The 21,120-nt window shown below is 32.0% G+C and overlaps 2 protein-coding genes across 3 annotated transcripts; both read right to left on the bottom strand.

The window, feature by feature from the left end:
* Positions 1–1,396: 1,396 nt before the first annotated feature.
* LOC143230171 (uncharacterized) lies at positions 1,397–15,052 on the bottom strand. 2 transcript variants are annotated; one of them, XM_076463255.1, is made up of 5 exons: positions 14,965–15,052; positions 12,020–12,763; positions 10,944–11,124; positions 8,916–9,017; positions 1,397–5,611 (listed from the first exon to the last, which is right to left on the bottom strand). In XM_076463255.1, exons 2-5 carry the CDS (start codon positions 12,251–12,253, stop codon positions 5,313–5,315), a joined length of 816 nt encoding a protein of 271 aa, XP_076319370.1. In that variant the 5' UTR covers positions 12,254–12,763; positions 14,965–15,052; the 3' UTR covers positions 1,397–5,312. The 2 variants fall into 2 exon arrangements, with proteins under 2 accessions (XP_076319370.1, XP_076319369.1); XM_076463254.1 differs by having other exon boundaries at positions 14,714–15,034.
* On the bottom strand, positions 12,307–12,717 carry LOC143228466 (longitudinals lacking protein-like). The gene has a single exon (XM_076459722.1). The coding sequence runs from the start codon at positions 12,715–12,717 to the stop codon at positions 12,307–12,309; it is 411 nt and encodes a 136-aa protein (XP_076315837.1).
* Positions 15,053–21,120: the final 6,068 nt, after the last annotated feature.

Below are 21,120 nucleotides of genomic sequence, written 5' to 3'. Positions count from 1 at the left end.
AAATTTTCAATCCAATGACCAAATTCATCACCCACACCTACTGAAGTAACATTTTCAACAAATGTTTCACGTGGCACCTTGTCAAGTACTTACTGAAAATTCAGATACACCACATCCACACCCCTACCTTCACCTAACCTGTTCAAAGTATGTCAGAATATTTGTAAGGTAAGATCTTCCCCTAGTGCAACCATATTGAACCACAAAATTTGAAGCTTTGTCAAATGACTGTGCAAAGCATATTTCATGTATCTTTCAAAAAACCTTTCTCATCTTCCAGTACCTACCTAAGGACTTACAAAATATAGTAAAAAGTGGCTCACAATTCATAACCTCCTTCTAAACACACGGGGAAACGTTCTCTGGCAAAATGACAATTATCACTTTTAAATGTTGTCTTAACCTGCTGATAATTAACACAGTCATCTTGTTTCCATTTACCAACTGTTCAAGATGTGGAATACTGCTTAAGTGACCCAGATTTATAATTCTTTAAGTTACCAACTGTTTTGTTAAAAAGACCAAAATGAATGTGATGAATATATCTTACCTTACATCCATGTAGCAACTATTCAGCATGGGGAATAGTACTTAGATTTTCATTAGTTAAGACAGAAATAAAATAACTCACGTTGTTATCAGACGTGAGCCTTCCTTAACCATCTCTTAAAGGTTATAATCTCATCCTAACATTTAACTTAGTCTGAATACACCGAAAGAAGCACTCAGTGTGAATTTTTATATTTTTGGTCAATTTTTTAAATTACAAATTTCCTTTCAACCAACACCCTTAATCTTCTACAGGGTGTTCAGAAAGTCACTGTGCAGTTTTTTAATCATATTTTATTCAGTCTATTTCAAGCCAGCAACTGATAGTAGTGTTTAGAAACAAAATAAGAAGGATCCAGGCCTGTATTGATGCCAACGGTGGTCACTTTCAACATTGTTTATAATTGTCATTCATACCTCCTGTCTTCTATATTGAAACATGTCTGTAAATAAATATAAAATGCACAGTGACTTTCGAACACCCTGTAGAATTCCTGTACCTCCCATCACAGAGGTCAATTTATATTCATTAAACTTATGATGCTCTTTCTTATTCCTTCCTTATGCCCTACATAAACCAACATAGTTTTTAAGTTGCAATCACATTTTGTTTTCCATGTGGAACATTTCTGTCTTAAGTATTTAACAAAAAAAATTAATTTCATCACAACTGATCAGTATCTCCAATTAGGTCAGTTGTCCAATTCAAAACAGATAATTCTTGATGCATTGCTTCAAAGTATTGTAGTGTCAACTCTGAAAATAAATTAAAAGATTGATTTCAAGCAGATAAAACTTCTGTTGTTTGTTAAACGAGTACCTGAGAAATTTCTAGTTAATAATAATATTGTTTCTAAATTTATTCTCCAGAATTTACACTTGAACTGTAAACAGTAGGATACACAAAAGTTCTTAATCAGAGGTCTTTCAAACAAAATAAAATGGGTTTTAGGTGGACAGTTCCAAGGTAGACTTCTGTACATTTTTGTATCTCAAGTTACTACATAAATCTCAACAGCCACAGATTTTCTGTACAAAATATGTGATTCTCTACAAATCAATAGCTTTACACTAAAGAGATAATTTGGTAAAAAATATATTTTCATTATGTCAGAGACAAACTCACAAACCTTCAAGAGAATATGGGATGTTTGCATGATGAAGAAACATTCCTTTAGATAAAGCACAAACACTGGAAACTAATGCAGTAACTAGTATTTACACAAACATGTAACATAAATGAAAATTACCATTTATTTTCTAGAAATTACGTGTTCACAAACTTCCAAGATATATGTCAAGTTAATATTGATAACACCTCTATCAGAAGTTCAGTGTTCACTAGTGACAGGTGCACATCAAGTTAATGTTGATAACATCTCTATCAGAAGTTCCATGTTCACTAGGTACAGGTGCACATCAAGTTAATGTTGATAACATCTCTATCAGAAGTACCATGTTCACTAGTGACAGGTGCACATCAAGTTAATATTGATAACATCTCTATCAGAAGTTCAGTGTTCACAAACTTCCAAGATATATGTCAAGTTAATATTGATAACACCTCTATCAGAAGTTCAGTGTTCACTCGTGATAGGTGCACATCAAGTTAATATTGATAACATCTCCATCAGAAGTTCCATGTTCACTAGGTACAGGTGAACATCACATTAATATTGATAACATCTCTATCAGAAGTTAAGTGCTCACTAGTGACAGGTGCACATCAAGTTAATATTGATAACATCTCTATCAGAAGTTCAGTGTTCATTAGTGACAGGTGCACATCAAGTTAATATTGATAACATCTCTATCAGAAGTTCAGTGCTCACTAGTGACAGGTGCACATCACGTTAAGGTTGATAACATCTCTATCAGAAGTTCAGTGTTCACTAGTGACAGGTGCACATCAAGTTAATGTTGATAACATCTCTATCAGAAGTTCCGTGTTCACTAGATACAGGTGCACATCACATTAATATTGATAACATATCTATCAGAAGTTCCGTGTTCACTAGGTGCAGGTGCACATCAAGTTAATATTGATAACATCTCTATCAGAAGTTCCGTGTTCACTAGTGACAGGTGCACATCAAGTTAATATTGATAACATCTCTATCAGAAGTTCAGTGTTCACTTGTGACAGATGCACATCAAGTTAATGTTGATAACATCTCTATCAGAAGTTCCGTGTTCACTAGTGACAGGTGCACATCAAGTTAAGGTTGAAAACATCTCTATCAGAAGTACCATGTTCACTAGGTACAGGTGCACATCAAGTTAATGTTGATAACATCTCTATCAGAAGTACCATGTTCACTAGTGACAGGTGCACATCAAGTTAATATTGATAACATCTCTATCAGAAGTTCAGTGTTCACAAACTTCCAAGATATATGTCAAGTTAATATTGATAACACCTCTATCAGAAGTTCAGTGTTCACTCGTGATAGGTGCACATCAAGTTAATATTGATAACATCTCCATCAGAAGTTCCATGTTCACTAGGTACAGGTAAACATCACATTAATATTGATAACATCTCTATCAGAAGTTAAGTGCTCACTAGTGACAGGTGCACATCAAGTTAAGGTTGATAACATCTCTATCAGAAGTTCAGTGTTCATTAGTGACAGGTGCACATCAAGTTAATATTGATAACATCTCTATCAGAAGTTCAGTGCTCACTAGTGACAGGTGCACATCACGTTAAGGTTGATAACATCTCTATCAGAAGTTCAGTGTTCACTAGTGACAGGTGCACATCAAGTTAATGTTGATAACATCTCTATCAGAAGTTCGTGTTCACTAGATACAGGTGCACATCACATTAATATTGATAACATATCTATCAGAAGTTCCGTGTTCACTAGGTGCAGGTGCACATCAAGTTAATATTGATAACATCTCTATCAGAAGTTCCGTGTTCACTAGTGACAGGTGCACATCAAGTTAATATTGATAACATCTCTATCAGAAGTTCAGTGTTCACTTGTGACAGATGCACATCAAGTTAATGTTGATAACATCTCTATCAGAAGTTCCGTGTTCACTAGTGACAGGTGCACATCAAGTTAAGGTTGATAACATCTCTATCAGAAGTTCAGTGTTCACTTGTGACAGGTGCACATCAAGTTAATATTGATAACATCTCTATCAGAAGTTCAGTGTTCACTTGTGACAGATGCACATCAAGTTAATATTGATAACATCTCTATCAGAAGTTCCGTGCTCACTAGGTACAGGTGCACATCAAGTTCATATTTATGACATCTCTATCAGAAGTTCAGTGCTCACTAGGTACAGGTGCACATCAAGTTAATATTGATAACAACTCCATCAGAAGTACCATGTTCACTAGGTACAGGTGCACATGAAGTTAATATTGATAATATCTCTATCAGAAGTTACGTGTTCACTAGTGACAGGTGCACATCAAGTTAATATTGATAACATCTCTATCAGAAGTTCCATGCTCACTAGATACAGGTGCACATCACATTAATATTGATAACATCTCTATCAGAAGTTCCGCGTTCACTAGATACAGGTGCACATCACATTAATATTGATAACATCTCTATCAGAAGTTCCGCGTTCACTAGTGACAGGTGCACATCAAGTTAAGGTTGAAAACATCTCTATCAGAAGTTCAGTGTTCACTTGTGACAGATGCACATCAAGTTAATATTGATAACATCTCTATCAGAAGTTCCGTGCTCACTAGGTACAGGTGCACATCAAGTTCATATTTATGACATCTCTATCAGAAGTTCAGTGCTCACTAGGTACAGGTGCACATCAAGTTAATATTGATAACAACTCCATCAGAAGTACCATGTTCACTAGGTACAGGTGCACATGAAGTTAATATTGATAATATCTCTATCAGAAGTTACGTGTTCACTAGTGACAGGTGCACATCAAGTTAATATTGATAACATCTCTATCAGAAGTTCCATGCTCACTAGATACAGGTGCACATCACATTAATATTGATAACATCTCTATCAGAAGTTCCGCGTTCACTAGATACAGGTGCACATCACATTAATATTGATAACATCTCTATCAGAAGTTCCATGCTCACTAGATACAGGTGCACATCAAATTAATGTTGATAACATCTCTATCAGAAGTTCTGTGTTCACTAGATACAGGTGCACATCACATTAATATTGATAACATCTCTATCAGAAGTTCCGTGTTCACTAGTGACAGGTGCACATCAAATTAATGTTGATAACAATATTAAATATCTACATGTTAATGTAGTGTTAACAAAGTTGCACCAGGTTGGTAATCGAATAGCATACATCTACTGTTAGTTCATGTTAGGTTTATTTTGCAAACTGGTATATTAACAATATTTGTAACCTTCGAGTAACTGTTACAAAATATTTTATTCTACCATTACATCTGAAAGGGCTATCATTATTTCCCACGATCTGCAATAATATTAATCTCACACAAAAGTTTGGTTTTATTATGTACATGTTACTGTGAACTATGTTTTAAAATTTCTTATTATCAATATTTAAAAAAACTTAGATATTTACTTTGGATAACATATAGTATAGACTACACTTAGGATAAAATACAAATACACACTTTATCTACAAGTGAAATTCCATCGTCAAGCTGTATTTCAATATCTATAAATATTTCTTGAAGTAAACTTCTATATAAATAACTACCTACACTGAGAAAAGAACTGATGTAACAATGACTAGTGTAAAACAGATTGGCTGTAAAGAAGTCATTCAAGTTCCAGTAAACTGTGAAGGGTCAGGCTCCTGATTATGAAAAGCACGAAGATGGGTCATGAGTGTGGTTTTCCATGAGAAAGTCCTCACGCAAAAAGGACAGGAAAACTTTTTCCTCAGTATAAGATGAATCTCCAGATGGCGCTTACAGTTACTAACATTATAAAATGTCTTTCCACAGACTGGACACATGGGCCTTCTAGAAAGAGGATCACGTTCATATCTGAGGTGATGATAGCTCCTAATGTTGTTTCTCCATCTTCCATGATGATAAAATTTGGTGGGATAGTTTGTTACTGAAATGGAAAATAACTCTGTATAGGACTTGTTTGTAGTAGAGAGAAAAGCTATATAATGTACTATCAGAGCTTTGCTGACCATGGGTATCGAAACCTGGATAAGGCTTATAAAACCGAAGTCATACTAATGTACCACGAGAGAGACACTGCAAAGGACACACTAAAACACAAATAACAAAATTAAAACCATTATATAAAGTTCTGTAATACAAATAATAAAATCCTTGATATTTTGATGACAAAAAAAAAAACAATGACAACAAGGAAAAACTGTTAAATCATATGAAACCAATACGTTTAACATGTATAACAGAAACAAGAGACTAATTGTTTGTATTAGTTATGTAAGTTTAACATGTACAAAAGAAACAAGGGACTGATTGTTTGTATTAGTTATGTAAGTTTAACATGTACAAAAGAAACAAGGGACTGATTGTTTGTATTAGTTATGTAAGTTTAACATGTACAAAATAAACAAGGGACTGATTGTTTGTATTAGTTATGTACCTTTAACATGTATAACAGAAACAAGGGACTGATTGTTTGTATTAGTTATGTAAGTTTAACATGTATAACAGAAACAAGGGACTGATTATTTGTATTAGTTATGTAAGTTTAACATGTATAACAGAAACAAGGGACTGATTGTTTGTATTACATATGTAAATTTAACATGTATAACAGAAACAAGGGACTCATTGTTTGTATTACATATGTAAATTTAACATGTATAACAGAAACAAGGGACTGATTGTTTGTATTAGTTATGTAAGTTTAACACATTATAACAGAAACAAGGGACTGATTGTTTGTATTACATATGTAAATTTATCAAGTAGAACAGAAACAGCAGAATGATTGTTTGTATTAGCTATGTAAGTTTAACATGTAGAACAAAACAGCAGAATGATTGTTTGTATTAGCTATGTAAGTTTAACATGTAGAACAAAACAGCAGAATGATTGTTTGTATTAGCTATGTAAGTTTAACATGTAGAACAAAAACAGCAGAATGATTGTTTGTATTAGCTATGTAAGTTTAACATGTAGAACAAAAACAGCAGAATGATTGTTTGTATTAGCTATGTAAGTTTAACATGTAGAACAAAAACAGCAGAATGATTGTTTGTATTAGCTATGTAAGTTTAACATGTAGAACAAAAAACAGCAGAATGATTGTTTGTATTAGCTATGTAAGTTTAACATGTAGAACAAAAACAGCAGAATGATTGTTTGTATTAGCTATGTAAGTTTAACATGTAGAACAAAAACAGCAGAATGATTGTTTGTATTAGCTATGTAAGTTTAACATGTAGAACAAAAACAGCAGAATGATTGTTTGTATTAGCTATGTAAGTTTAACATGTAGAACAAAAACAGCAGAATGATTGTTTGTATTAGTTATGCAAGTTTATCATGTAGAACAAAAACAGCAGAATGATTGTTTGTATTAGTTATGTAAGTTTAACATGTAGAACAGAAATAAGGAACTGATTGTTTGTACTAGTTATGTTAGTTTAAAAAGTAGAACAGAAAGATCAGAATGATTGTATATATCAGTTATGTAAGTTTATCATGTACAAAAGAAACAAGGGACTTATTGTTTGTATTAGTTATGTACGTTTAACATGTACAACAGAAACAAGGGAATGATTGTTTGTATTAGTTATGTAAGTTTAACATGTATAACAGAAACAAGGGACTGATTGTTTGTATTACATATGTAAATTTAACATGTATAACAGAAACAAGGGACTCATTGTTTGTATTACATATGTAAATTTAACATGTATAACAGAAACAAGGGACTGATTGTTTGTATTAGTTATGTAAGTTTAACACGTATAACAGAAACAAGGGACTGATTGTTTGTATTACATATGTAAATTTATCAAGTAGAACAGAAACAGCAGAATGATTGTTTGTATTAGCTATGTAAGTTTAACATGTAGAACAAAAAACAGCAGAATGATTGTTTGTATTAGCTATGTAAGTTTAACATGTAGAACAAAAACAGCAGAATGATTGTTTGTATTAGCTATGTAAGTTTAACATGTAGAACAAAAACAGCAGAATGATTGTTTGTATTAGCTATGTAAGTTTAACATGTAGAACAAAAACAGCAGAATGATTGTTTGTATTAGCTATGTAAGTTTAACATGTAGAACAAAAACAGCAGAATGATTGTTTGTATTAGCTATGTAAGTTTAACATGTAGAACAAAAAACAGCAGAATGATTGTTTGTATTAGCTATGTAAGTTTAACATGTAGAACAAAACAGCAGAATGATTGTTTGTATTAGCTATGTAAGTTTAACATGTAGAACAAAACAGCAGAATGATTGTTTGTATTAGCTATGTAAGTTTAACATGTAGAACAAAAACAGCAGAATGATTGTTTGTATTAGCTATGTAAGTTTAACATGTAGAACAAAACAGCAGAATGATTGTTTGTATTAGCTATGTAAGTTTAACATGTAGAACAAAAACAGCAGAATGATTGTTTGTATTAGTTATGCAAGTTTATCATGTAGAACAAAAACAGCAGAATGATTGTTTGTATTAGTTATGTAAGTTTAACATGTAGAACAGAAATAAGGAACTGATTGTTTGTACTAGTTATGTTAGTTTAAAAGTAGAACAGAAAGATCAGAATGATTGTATATATCAGTTATGTAAGTTTATCATGTACAAAAGAAACAAGGGACTTATTGTTTGTATTAGTTATGTACGTTTAACATGTACAACAGAAACAAGGGAATGATTGTTTGTATTAGTTATGTAAGTTTAACATGTAGAACAGAAACAAGGGACTTATTGTTTGTATTAGTTATGTACGTTTAACATGTATAACAGAAACAATGGACTGATTGTTTGCATTAGTTATGTTATTTTAAGAAGTAGAGCAGAAAGAAGAAAATTATTGTATACATCAGTTATGTAAGTTTAACATAAAAGAGAAAGAAGTTACTTATTGTTTATACTACAGTTAAATAGTGTACTGAACCTTCTAGTTGTAAATGTGAAGAAAGTTTAACAAATAAAGAATGGAAAAAAATACAATTCAAAATACATTTTTCAAACTTTTCACTACATTGTTGAATTTGTTGCTAAATTATGTTCAAAATTTAGAGACATATAAATAAAATTTGTTAAGAATTTTGTTCAAAACTTGTAAAGAAATTTGTCTTTCAGTTCTATAAAATTCAGAATTGTTTGAAAAGAGATTGTATTGGTGAAATTATTATCTTTCAGCACAATAAAATATCTTTGTTTCTATACAATAGTTTAACAGAATATACCTTCATGTTGCTGCTGTGAGAAGGTGCTTTGTTTGTTGCTTGGAAAAGTTGAACATCTCGTTTCCGTAACAACATTAGACAGTTCCTCATCATAACTTAGCACTTAATGATACAAGATAAAAAGTATTAGCAAATTAACATTTTAAAGTATAAAAAATAGTCTTAAGAAGTTACATTACATAATGGTACACTAAATGTGTCCAGTTCCATAGATAATGATTACATTTCATAATGGTACACTAAATGTGTCCAGTTCCACAGATAATGATTACATTACATAATGGTACACTAAATGTGTCCAGTTCCACAGATAATGATTACATTACATAATGGTACACTAAATGTGTCCAGTTCCACAAATAATGATTACATTACATAATGGTACACTAAATGTGTCCGGTTCCACAGATAATGATTACATTAGATAATGGTGCACTAAATGTGTCCGGTTCCACAGATAATAATTACTAATCACATTACATTATGGTGCACTAAATGTGTCCAGTTCCATAGATAATGATTACATTTCATAATGGTACACTAAATGTGTCCAGTTCCATAGATAATGATTACATTACATAATGGTACACTAAATGTGTCCAGTTCCACAGATAATGATTACATTAGATAATGGTGCACTAAATGTGTCCAGTTCCACAGATAATAATTACTAATTACATTACATAATGGTACACTAAATGTGTCCAGTTCCATAGATAATGATTACATTTCATAATGGTACACTAAATGTGTCCAGTTCCATAGATAATGATTACATTACATAATGGTACACTAAATGTGTCCAGTTCCACAGATAATGATTACATTAGATAATGGTGCACTAAATGTGTCCAGTTCCACAGATAATAATTACTAATTACATTACATAATGGTACACTAAATGTGTCCAGTTCCACAGATGATGATTACATTGCATTATGGTACACTAAATGTGTCCAGATCCATAGATGATGATTACATTGCATTATGGTACACTAAATGTGTCCAGATCCATAGATGATGATTATATTGCATTATGGTACACTAAATGTGTCCAGATCCATAGATGATAATTACATTACATAATGGTACACTAAATGTGTCCAGATCCATAGATGATGATTATATTGCATTATGGTACACTAAATGTGTCCAGATCCATAGATGATAATTACATTACATAATGGTACACTAAATGTGTCCAGATCCATAGATGATGATTATATTGCATTATGGTACACTAAATGTGTCCAGATCCATAGATGATGATTACATTACATAATGGTACACTAAATGTGTCCAGATCCATAGATGATGATTACATTACATAATGGTACACTAAATGTGTCCAGATCCATAGATAATGATTACATTACATGATGGTACACTAAATGTGTCCAGATCCATAGATAATGATTACATTACATAATGGTACAGAAAATGTGTCCAGATCCATAGATAATGATTACATTACATAATGGTACACTAAATGTGTACAGATCCATAGATGATGATTACATTACATAATGGTACAGAAAATGTGTCCAGATCCATAGATAATGATTACATTACATTACATTATGGTACACTAAGCATGTCCAGATCCCAGATAATGATTATTGATGACATTGCATGATGGAATACTAAATGTGTCCAGATCCACAGATAATGATTACTGATTACATTACATTATGGTACATGAAATGTGTCCAGATCCATAGATAATGATTACTGATTACATTACATTATGGTACACTAAGCATGTCCAGATCCACAGATAATGATTACTAATTACATTACGATGGTACATGAAATGTGTCCAGATCCTTAAGAGTTGTTAATTATTCTAGTGTTCTGTAATTCTAATTCAATCTCTTAAAATGTCACAAAAATAACATGTAATTAAAATTTGTTTGTGATTATCAGATTCTGTTATTATTATTCCAAGAATGAAGTTTAATATGTTAAGAAGAGAGGAATTTTTTTACATGTGTATAAATTTTTGTTATTTTATATAGATGGTCCTACCTGGTTCACGTTTTATGTTGATACCTGAACTAGAAGGAGAAAGAGCTGGAAAGGAATCTTGAGACTGGGAATGTTGGAAGAAACTAGCAGAAGATGTTAACCTAACCTGAGGTTCCTCACCCTCCATGGCTACAAGATTTTTGCACAGTTTGTTGCTTGCTGTCACGTCTTTCTGTTGATTCTAATAAAATACATATGAAATGCTGTATCGATATATTTTCTCAATCAGTACAGTACACGGACATCATTCTATGGAAATACGTAACAACTACTGAGAAGAAGTTTAAGTTTTGTTGTTCTTCAGGATACTTACAACTTTTGTAGGAAACCCATACAAATATCAAATGTTAAAAAGTTGAAGATAGAAACATGTTAGCAATAATTCACTGACAAGTCCAGATGTAATTTATTTTCCTTGTTCTATAAACACATAATATTACATACATAAAACACTTGTACACACACACACATAAATGGTTATGAATGAAAAGCAGTCAACAAAAGATTTCAAAATAGTACATATAACAAGAAACGATAAAACTGTAGGTGATAACAATAAATGTGTGAAAACTGTAGGAAGAAGATATAAAACAATAGGTACGACAACAAAAAAAATAGACAACAAGAAATGCCTATTGTACAACAAGAAATGTGTAGAAACTGTAGGTATGACAACAAGAAATGTTCATAAGTGACATTTCTTTATTAAAAGTTTTTATTTTCAATATAATATAAATTTACACAAATGGGTTTGAAATGGAACATTTTATTTGCCCATCATCTTATCTCACCTCATCACAAGTTTCTAGCAATGTTTCCAGTTATCACATAAAGCATTCCTGTTACCAATGGAAAGGTCATGTGTTGTAAAAATCAATTTATAGGTAAGGGTATTTATTGTTTTTCATTGATTATTGAAGAGTCAAATTGTAGTGTCTATCATCTTATCTTTGACTATAGAATCCCATGGTATTTAAATGTTTTTATTTTCACTACTTAAAAATCACTGAAATACCAACTTCACATTATTTATTGAAATAACAAATAAAACTGAAGAGCCTATCTTACAAACTTACATTATTGATTACTAATGAGTGTTCCAAGAAACTAGTTGGCTGCGACACATCATCCTGTGGTTGCAGACCAAAGGTTTTATCCAATTCCTCTACTGGAACTCCTAATGTGTCTCTCCTTAGATTTTTGTCTACAGATGAATGGGTTATTTCCTTATGAGTAAAAGAGTAATGCTTCACCAACACTTCACTACTGTCTTTGTTATTAGGAAGGAAAGATGATGACTGTTTAATCATAGGGTTCTTCAATCCTTCTTTATCTCCCACACTTCTCTTTTGGTGAGATGTTGTCAAACTACTGGTTTTCGGCAGTGTTTTTTGTCGTTAGACTGGTGTGTTGAAGGACCCGACATCTCTGCGAGACCTCGAACTTGAAGAAACTTAGCCGTGTTCAGAAGAACGGGAAGTTGCTCCTGACAAATGCTTGCCTCTCCATGGTACATAAAGTCAATGATTGCTTTAAGTTCACAAAACTTCATATCTCTTAAAACAATTATGGGATGCTTGCATGGATTTTCCTCAAACAAGCTTTCAAAGAAAGGGCTACAGGCAGACAGTACAATACGATGTGCTTTTAACTTCTTTCCTTCACAAGTTAACGTAACATCTACAAATGACTCTTGGGCTAACAACTTTTCAAACACTCCAACAAGATTTGAATGGTGGTTGTTCCATTTCAAACAAAATTGTTGAGATCCCATGTTGATGGTATAGCCTGCTCTGTCTCTTCTTCTTTGTTAGAAAAATCTAAAGGTAGGAGGATAAACAAAAATGTGAAATTCTTAAACACATCAATGATCACACGTAAACATTCTTCCTCATATCAATAATGTTCAATTTATTTTGCAATTACTGCACAACTTACATTGTGAGAAGTATTTTTTAATAATCTACTCATCAATAGTTCAAAAATAGTTTTCCTAATTACTCTCTTGACTTTATTGCATGCCATTGTATTTAGTGTAATTAGAAAGTGCACAATATAACATCATTAAGGGATTAGAAATGCCTTGTAAAGATATGAAACAAAATAAGGTTTAATTTAAAGCCTGACAAACCCCTCACCACCAGATGATGCTCCTGTGGATAACCAATAACTTACTGTGACTTGCTGCTGTTGTTATTCTTATAAAGCTCCACTGCTTGATAACTACTGTATATTTTATTGGTTGTTGCTTTGGATATCAGTACAAAGCTGTACAACAGCTATCTGTACTAACCTTCCATAACAACATCAATCTTCCATACTTTTCAAATGATAAACTAGACAGAAGCAGCTATTCAATAGCATCCAATATAACTTTTAATGAAACAGTGGAATCTTATAATCTGTCACTTATAAAATGCACCCAAAGCATGAGTGTGTGCAGCATGGTTTTGTAGCCAGAGGACATGAAAATGGACCCTTCATTTCACAGTCTGGTACATTAACCACAAAGTCACATCAGACCTTTATTACCACACTCTATTCAGTGTTGTTTCTGTTGTCTGACTGTAGAACATTTTTAAACAGTCATTTATTACTTCATTATGTGTTTGTATAGACTATGACCTATAAAGATGATAAAATAAGGCTAGTATCAGATGATTATGAGATAGCTGGGTTAATAAATTTTTCAAGTGGGATATCTCAGGGCTCAGCCTTAGGACCACTGCTTTTGTATTTACACCTGTGACATAGACAAAGAAATGGTCAATAAATTATTTAAATTTACAGATGATATTAAGGTCTTGGGTGTTGCTGGCTATGAAGAGGACGTTACTGATTTACAAAAGGATTTAGATCATTTAGGGAGTTAGGTAAATTTATGGCAGATGAGTTTTATGTAGATAATGTATATGGGTTATCATAATTGTATTATAAATGTACATTGGATAGAAATAACCTTCACAGTTTTATGAAAGAAAGAGGTCTTGGTATAAAGATTGATCAGTCTCTTAACCCTTCCAAGCAGTGTGCTGTTACTAGTGGTAGGAAAAATAGGATTTTAGATTGTATCTACACAAATATTTAATACAAGTCTAAAGAGGTTATAATTTCATTATAGAGATCACTGGTTAGGCCACATTTGGAATATTCTGTTCAGTCTTTGGCTCCTTACCTTATAAAAGACATTAAATTGTTGGTAAATGTTCAGATAAGGGTTATTAGAATGATGGGGTTGTCAAATGAGGAGAGGCTAAAATCTACTAAATGTTCTTTAAAAAAAAAGTTAGAGGAAACCTGACTGAGTTGTTTAAAACTGGTGTTGGTGCATCATCTGTTATCATATTTAATAGTAAAAATAGTTAGGCCTAGGGGACACAAATATAAATAAATATGAAACATGACCATGAATAAACCCTCCCTTCATTCTTAAAACAAATGTATTTCCAAAGGGTAATTATGTAGTGGCACATTATCTTTCTACACTTTAAATTATGACACGTCAACAAGTCTTTATAACATTAAAGGAGAAGACTGCCACACATCCTTACACTCAGACACTGGGTATAACACTATGCGCAACATATATTGAATTTGAAAATTACAGTAAGGATCTCTCACACTGAAAAAAACAACAACAAAACGATTAAAACATTTTTTCTCAAATTCAAAGATTTCATTATGGCAGAAATGGTTTACACACATTTTAAAATGTTAATGTCTGTACTTAATACTGCAGATTAATTAAGAACTGCAAAGTATTTCTTTACCTAATATTGGTACTGTATTTCCAGTAAACAAAAAAGTACTTATGACATTAACACAGTACAATTGTAAGTCAACAACTTAGTATCTGTAACTTATAAGCGCAAATCAGGCCTACGTCACATTTGTTCACTTTATTCGTATAATAGTTAATACATAAACATATGTTCCTTCTTTCAACTTATTCACAGCAATACCATATCTAAAAATTAAATATTCAAGCTAATATCAGAATAAATGATAAAGGTATTTTTACCTTACTGTTCTAATACAAATTAGTGCGTAAAATTAAAAACAACCATAGAAGGTTTATATTTAAAAGTTCCAAGTATTTTGGTTCTTCCAAAGAGACCTCTCCCGGAAATAAAAGTTCCTGAAAAGTTTATTTGTTAAACTTATGCACCTTTACAAAAAGTATTAAGTGAAATGTAGCAAATTGATAAGTTAGTTAGATGTAATATACATATACACATACAGTTTTTATTTCATTTTACTATAAAAAATATATGATGCAAAATGATAATTTTATTTCAACAATCAAAAATTTTTAATCTGTTAATCTTTCAAACTTAAAAAAGTAAATCAGTGCTTTCACTATTTATTTACTAACTTTCCAAATTTTCAATTAAAATAGAATTATTGCGACAAACATACAGAGGCTTTTAAACGTCCGCAGCGGAGGCAAAAAGGGGGTATTCCCCTTGGAATTTCATACAGAATTTATTTGTATGTATATTTTAAAATGTGTATTAGAAAATAAAACTATTTAAATATAAATGACGAAACTGGATATCCACAAATGATCCATAAACAGCTAGAGAATCAAAGTTCAAGGTAATGAATGTCTTGCATTCTACGATGGCTACTATTTCACTCATCAGTATTAAAACTGCAATCTTGTTTTCTCACTTCTAAATTTGTTGATAACCATCGCCATCGATTCTATCATCGTCTTGTTCTTTTCTCGTGCTGATAAGATAAAATATATAACAGAATAGCATTTTCAGACATCTGATTTTAAATACTTTCTGCAGGAGACTCTCTAAACAGCGACGCACCCAGTTCGAAATTTACAGACTTGCCTCCACTTGGAATAAATTATTTTAACATAGATGTATAAATATAAAAAGAAACACAAACGAACAACAAAACATCGAGTAGAAGCGCCTTAGTTATTTATTGCTCCATCTTCAGGGGCTGAAATTTGGTTATTGTTAAGAACAAAGACTACACAATGAGCTACAGTAGTGCTGAAGCCCGATTTTTAGCATCATAAGTCCCCAAAACCAACTGGTGATCACGGAAGGATACATTAGGAACTTCTTCGGTTCTTTATGCTATGGCACCTGTAAGTATCTGATAGGTTTATCAAAGTATCAGGTACCACTTCTCATGAAGATAATTTGACATAAATCATGGTGGTGTCTTTCACACACAAAAATATTTCAGACATCTCTTCTCTTTCCTTTATTTAGTAATGTGAACAGCACTCAAATATTTCAAAATGTTTGTGAATACAAGTGTATGCAAATTTAAAATTGGAATATTAGTCAAGGAATGTGGTAAAATATCTTTCGCACTTGTTACATATTGTTATGGGTCATTCCTCCATCACACGATCTTTCTCGTGGCAAAGGTTGCTATAGAGTAGGATAGATGAAGTAAAAGTAGTCGGTTGCCGGATACTTTTTTCAATTTTTTTAGAGCTCACTGAAGAGATTTACACATTCTGATTGAAGAAACTGCAAAATGTTGGTGAAAATAAAAGTTTTCTTTTAATTATCTGGAGTGTACAGGTCATTTTCTTATAACTATATTATTATTTAGTATTATGTAAAGAGGATAGTGACTTTTTCCACTAGCAGGTTAAGAAATGCCTTAAAGCACCTAATTTATTTTTATATTGAAATGGCCAACAGTAACGCAGACAGTGCACTCATCCTGAGAAGGATTGTTTTTCAGAAATTTGTATAATTATAATGTGTATTGTTAGTATGGAATAAACATATATACAGATATTTTTGTACTTTTTCATCCTACTTTATTATATTTTTACATGCGGTTCTCTAGTACGTCGACGAAAAGTTTACGGACTTACGATGATAAATCTAGGGATCAATTCTCGATGGAGCACAGATTGTCTATTGTGTGGTTCTGCACTAAAACAAACAAACTCTTCGTGCGTTATATCAATGTTTGCAGTTATTTTAAAAGTCGAATAATTATGTTAATTTCCCGAACATCAACTGACGTCAAAACAATAACTTTCATTCAAATTAGATGTTGACCCAACACGAAAACTGATGAAATTTTGTAAAATGGACGGCAACTACAACAGGCAGGTGTCGTCCATTCTATAAAGTTTCATCATGAATACTCTGCCTAAACAATCTACCGAAGGAAACGAAAATTCTTATTTTCAAGCGTATCTTTTCTATTTTACCAATAACTTACCGAAAATGTTTTAAACGTTAACAGAAGGTGATGCTTAGCATGTCAGAGCGACACCTTAGTTTTTAATATATTTTTATTCTGATATTAAAACAGTTCAAAGAGCTTTCACTAATATTTTAAAATACTAATTTTTAAAGCAAGATTTTTTGCACCATCTACATGGGTTATCAAACCCGACAGCTTCTGCGTGCCATCTAAACTAAAGGGGCAACTCTGCAGATATTTTAAATAATATATGTTTAGGGTTAACCTAACAGATGTTTCTAATAACAAATTTTAGGTTTAACTTAATAGTTGTTTCTCATAACAAATTTTAGGTTTAACTTGTTAGATGTTTCTTATTATAAATTTTTAGGGTTAACTTAGTAGGTGTTTCTCATAACAACTTTTTAGGTTTAACTTGGTAGATGTTTCTAGTTATACATTTATAGGATTCATTCGGTAGATGTTTTAGTAAGACGTCTTGAACTGTACTCTGAAAACCTCAATGTCAAGTATTCCTTTACATTCCGGATGTTTGAAAGGGAGTTCTAGTTTGTGAGATCAAATGTTAGCACATATTGTGCTAAGCACAGTCAATATGTTGATGGTAGGGACGTCTGGGAGCATTGTGAGTATTTCAAATAAAAAATGCTAATATTTCATCAGAAGGAACGAGATATGAAGGATATCAATAATAAAAGAAAAGATGTGAAAGATATCAATAATACAACAAGATAAGAATGATATCATTAATAAAACACAAGATACAAAGGACTGTAATGTAATATAATTTATCTCAGACGAGTCTCCGATTTATTATGTTACATATGACAACGTATTACAATTTCAAACAGTCGGAAATTTTAAGTTAGAAGAGAATAAAATGATGACATGTGTCACATTTAGGACAACTTGCCAACAAGATTGATACACAAAATTTTCTTTCTTAACACAAATATATTTTGATATACAAAATAACAAAATAGTACAGTTTATAATAATGGTTTTCACAAATTATTATTATATGCAAAAATATTACAAATTTACAAACAATGTTCAGTATTCTGTCTTGTCTGGAACTTAATATTCAATCGACGGTCCAGGTTCACAACGAGTGAATTAATTTTATGTTGATATACAAATACACTTCACTTGACGGGAATACTAGCTAGTTCTGTTCTTTACACGTGTTTTTTGTTTTTTTTTCTGCTGAAGTTATGCGACGACTTCGTAGAAATACTAACGTTTGAAGTTAATTCTCTGAAGTTGAAAAATTCGTAATGTTCGAGATACTTAAACGTTCCTGGACAAATTCTGTATTTTTCGATTAATAAGCGTTTATCACAATTGTAGCTTATGAGGATTCTAGTATACAGACTGTAGCTGACCAATAATATTCTATTACTGTCTTCCCGTGTCTTGAGATAACTAGTTTTTAGACTACTTAGACGAGATTCTCGAAAGCTCAGCTGGCCCAACAATACTGGTAATAACTAATATTTTACATATATTGTTAATTATTACGGGCGAGACTTGCGCAAACACATTTAACAATATAAGTTACAAACATTTCTAAATATATATTAAACTGAATCGAACAAAAATGTTTAAATAATATTAAAATTGTTACACCCCTTCCTTAGAGAATTAAAAATTGACGTTAAACAATTTTTAACTAAGATGTTATACATATATTTATACACACATACATTGATAACAATACGTTGTCAAAGAATTATACAATTTCAAAAATCATGACCATACATAAGAAAATCAAAACTAATAACCTGATTATCATAAAATTACGTAGCACGTGAAGTGTATCAGCACAGATGTTATCAATTTCTTTGACATGGACTATCTTCAAGTCATACTACTGTAATATAAGCTTCAATTTAACAGTTTCTGTTTTTGTCCTTCATTTAGTTATAAAACATCAATGAGAGTGATAAGTGTAAATGACAATAGGTTGTTGTGACACAGACACACGCACGTTGAAATGTTCTAAAGCTGACACTAAAGTTAATATTTTTCCACAGTTGACTACTTCTTTTTGTGACAGTTAAACGTTTTAGAAGAATAACAAACAATACCTCTGTCGTCTGGCTGTAACAGAATGGCACGAGCACCACAATCACTGGCATTAACAGCTCTTGCGAAAGGCTTATCAAAGTCAGGTGCCATCAATACAAGGTAAGTGCACAATTTCGATTTGGTCATTTCAAAAGTAAATTGGCATGTTTCAGACCACTTGAAATTTTGATTTTATCTTCTATAGGTTTGTTCATGGTACAGTGATGTCAGTAGAAGGTATACAAAACTTCCTGTAATAACCCACCATTCACAAAAATTTAATCAAACTTTTCTTGTTTGTAGGAATTGGGTAAATCACAATGAAACAATCTTTGGCTTCTGTTGGAGAAACTTGACCATGACCTAACATGTGACATACGTAAACAACTTCGGCTCTACAAATGAATCTTTTTACCAAATCTACAGTGACATTGGTTTTCTTAAGCCTCTCAAAACCACCACGTAATACACGTAAGTGTTCTTCCCAGGTGTTACAATATCATCAACGTACATTCCAACATCTGACAGATTGTTGAGACATTCATTCATCATTCGCTGAAAAGTTGCCTGAGAATTTTAATCCCAAACTGCATTACATTGTACTGATATAATCCATCAGAAACATTATATTGTACTGATATATTCCATCATGAACATTACATTGTACTGATATAATCCATCAGAAACATTATATTGTACTGATATATTCCATCATGAACATTACATTGTAATGGTATAATCATCAGGAGCATTACATTGTACTGTATAATCCATAAGAAACATTACATTGCACTTATAGAATCCATAAGAAACATTACATTGTACTTATAAAATCCATAAGAAACATTACATTGTACTTATAAAATCCATAAGAAACATTACATTGCACTTATAGAATCCATCAGAAACATTACATTGCACTTATAGAATCCATCAGAAACATTACATTGTACTGGTGTAGTCCTTCAGAAGTAACAAAAGCAGAAATTTCTTTTGTCCTGTCAGTTGGAGGAACGACACAGTATCCTTTCTGTAGGTCACATTTTGTGATACATCTTACTTTGCCAATTTTATCAAACAACCCTCCATTGTTGGAATAGGATAGGAATCTACCTTTGACAAAGCATTTACTTTGTGAAAGTCTGTATAGAATCTAAGCAAACCATCGGATTTAAAAACCAGTACACAATGTGAAGACCAATCACTTTTACTAGGTTCTATAATGCCATTCTCCAGCATATAAGATATTTCTTTAAGCATTTTATCAGCCTTGATTAGATTCATAATATATGGATGGTGTTTCAGAGGAATAAACATTACCTACATCGACATCCTGAACACCAATACTGGTTTGATTAGAAACGTTTGGACATATACACTCAAATTCAATCAATAAATTGGCAAGTGTTTTTCTGTTTGAGAGTCAAGTAATTGGGTTTTGCATCAAATTTGACCAGAATGTCAGAATTATTCAATCTGATATTGCATTAATCTCCAATATTTTCAAATTTATGGGTGTCTAAGTCAAAGAGACTGTCATCACTATCAAAAGAACACTCATCAGCTAAAATGTCTTCAGATTAATTTCAGACGTGATAAGGCTTCAACATATTGTTGTGACAAAGGAAGGTAGACTTTCGTCAATCAGGTTCTTACAACGTGTTCTGTCTCATTGACTTTCCAAACAACCTCATAGGGACCACGGTGCTTATCTTTGAGTATATGTTCAATTGTGAGTAACACTAAGATACTCTTCAGTCTTGTGGTCATAAACATTTTTTTAAATTGTAGCTTGGGATGACTTTATATTTTCTCAGGCAGATTTTCAAGCAAATAACAGTCTGGACCAAAACTTGGAAATGTATTCCACTAAGTCCATTTTTTGGGGTCATCTTCCAACCAC

The sequence above is a fragment of the Tachypleus tridentatus genome, chromosome 10, assembly GCF_004210375.1.
Source record: "Tachypleus tridentatus isolate NWPU-2018 chromosome 10, ASM421037v1, whole genome shotgun sequence".
Classification (NCBI taxonomy): domain Eukaryota; kingdom Metazoa; phylum Arthropoda; class Merostomata; order Xiphosura; family Limulidae; genus Tachypleus; species Tachypleus tridentatus.
Note: the sequence above shows the minus strand (reverse complement) of the source record. Positions and strands in the feature narration are given on the sequence as shown.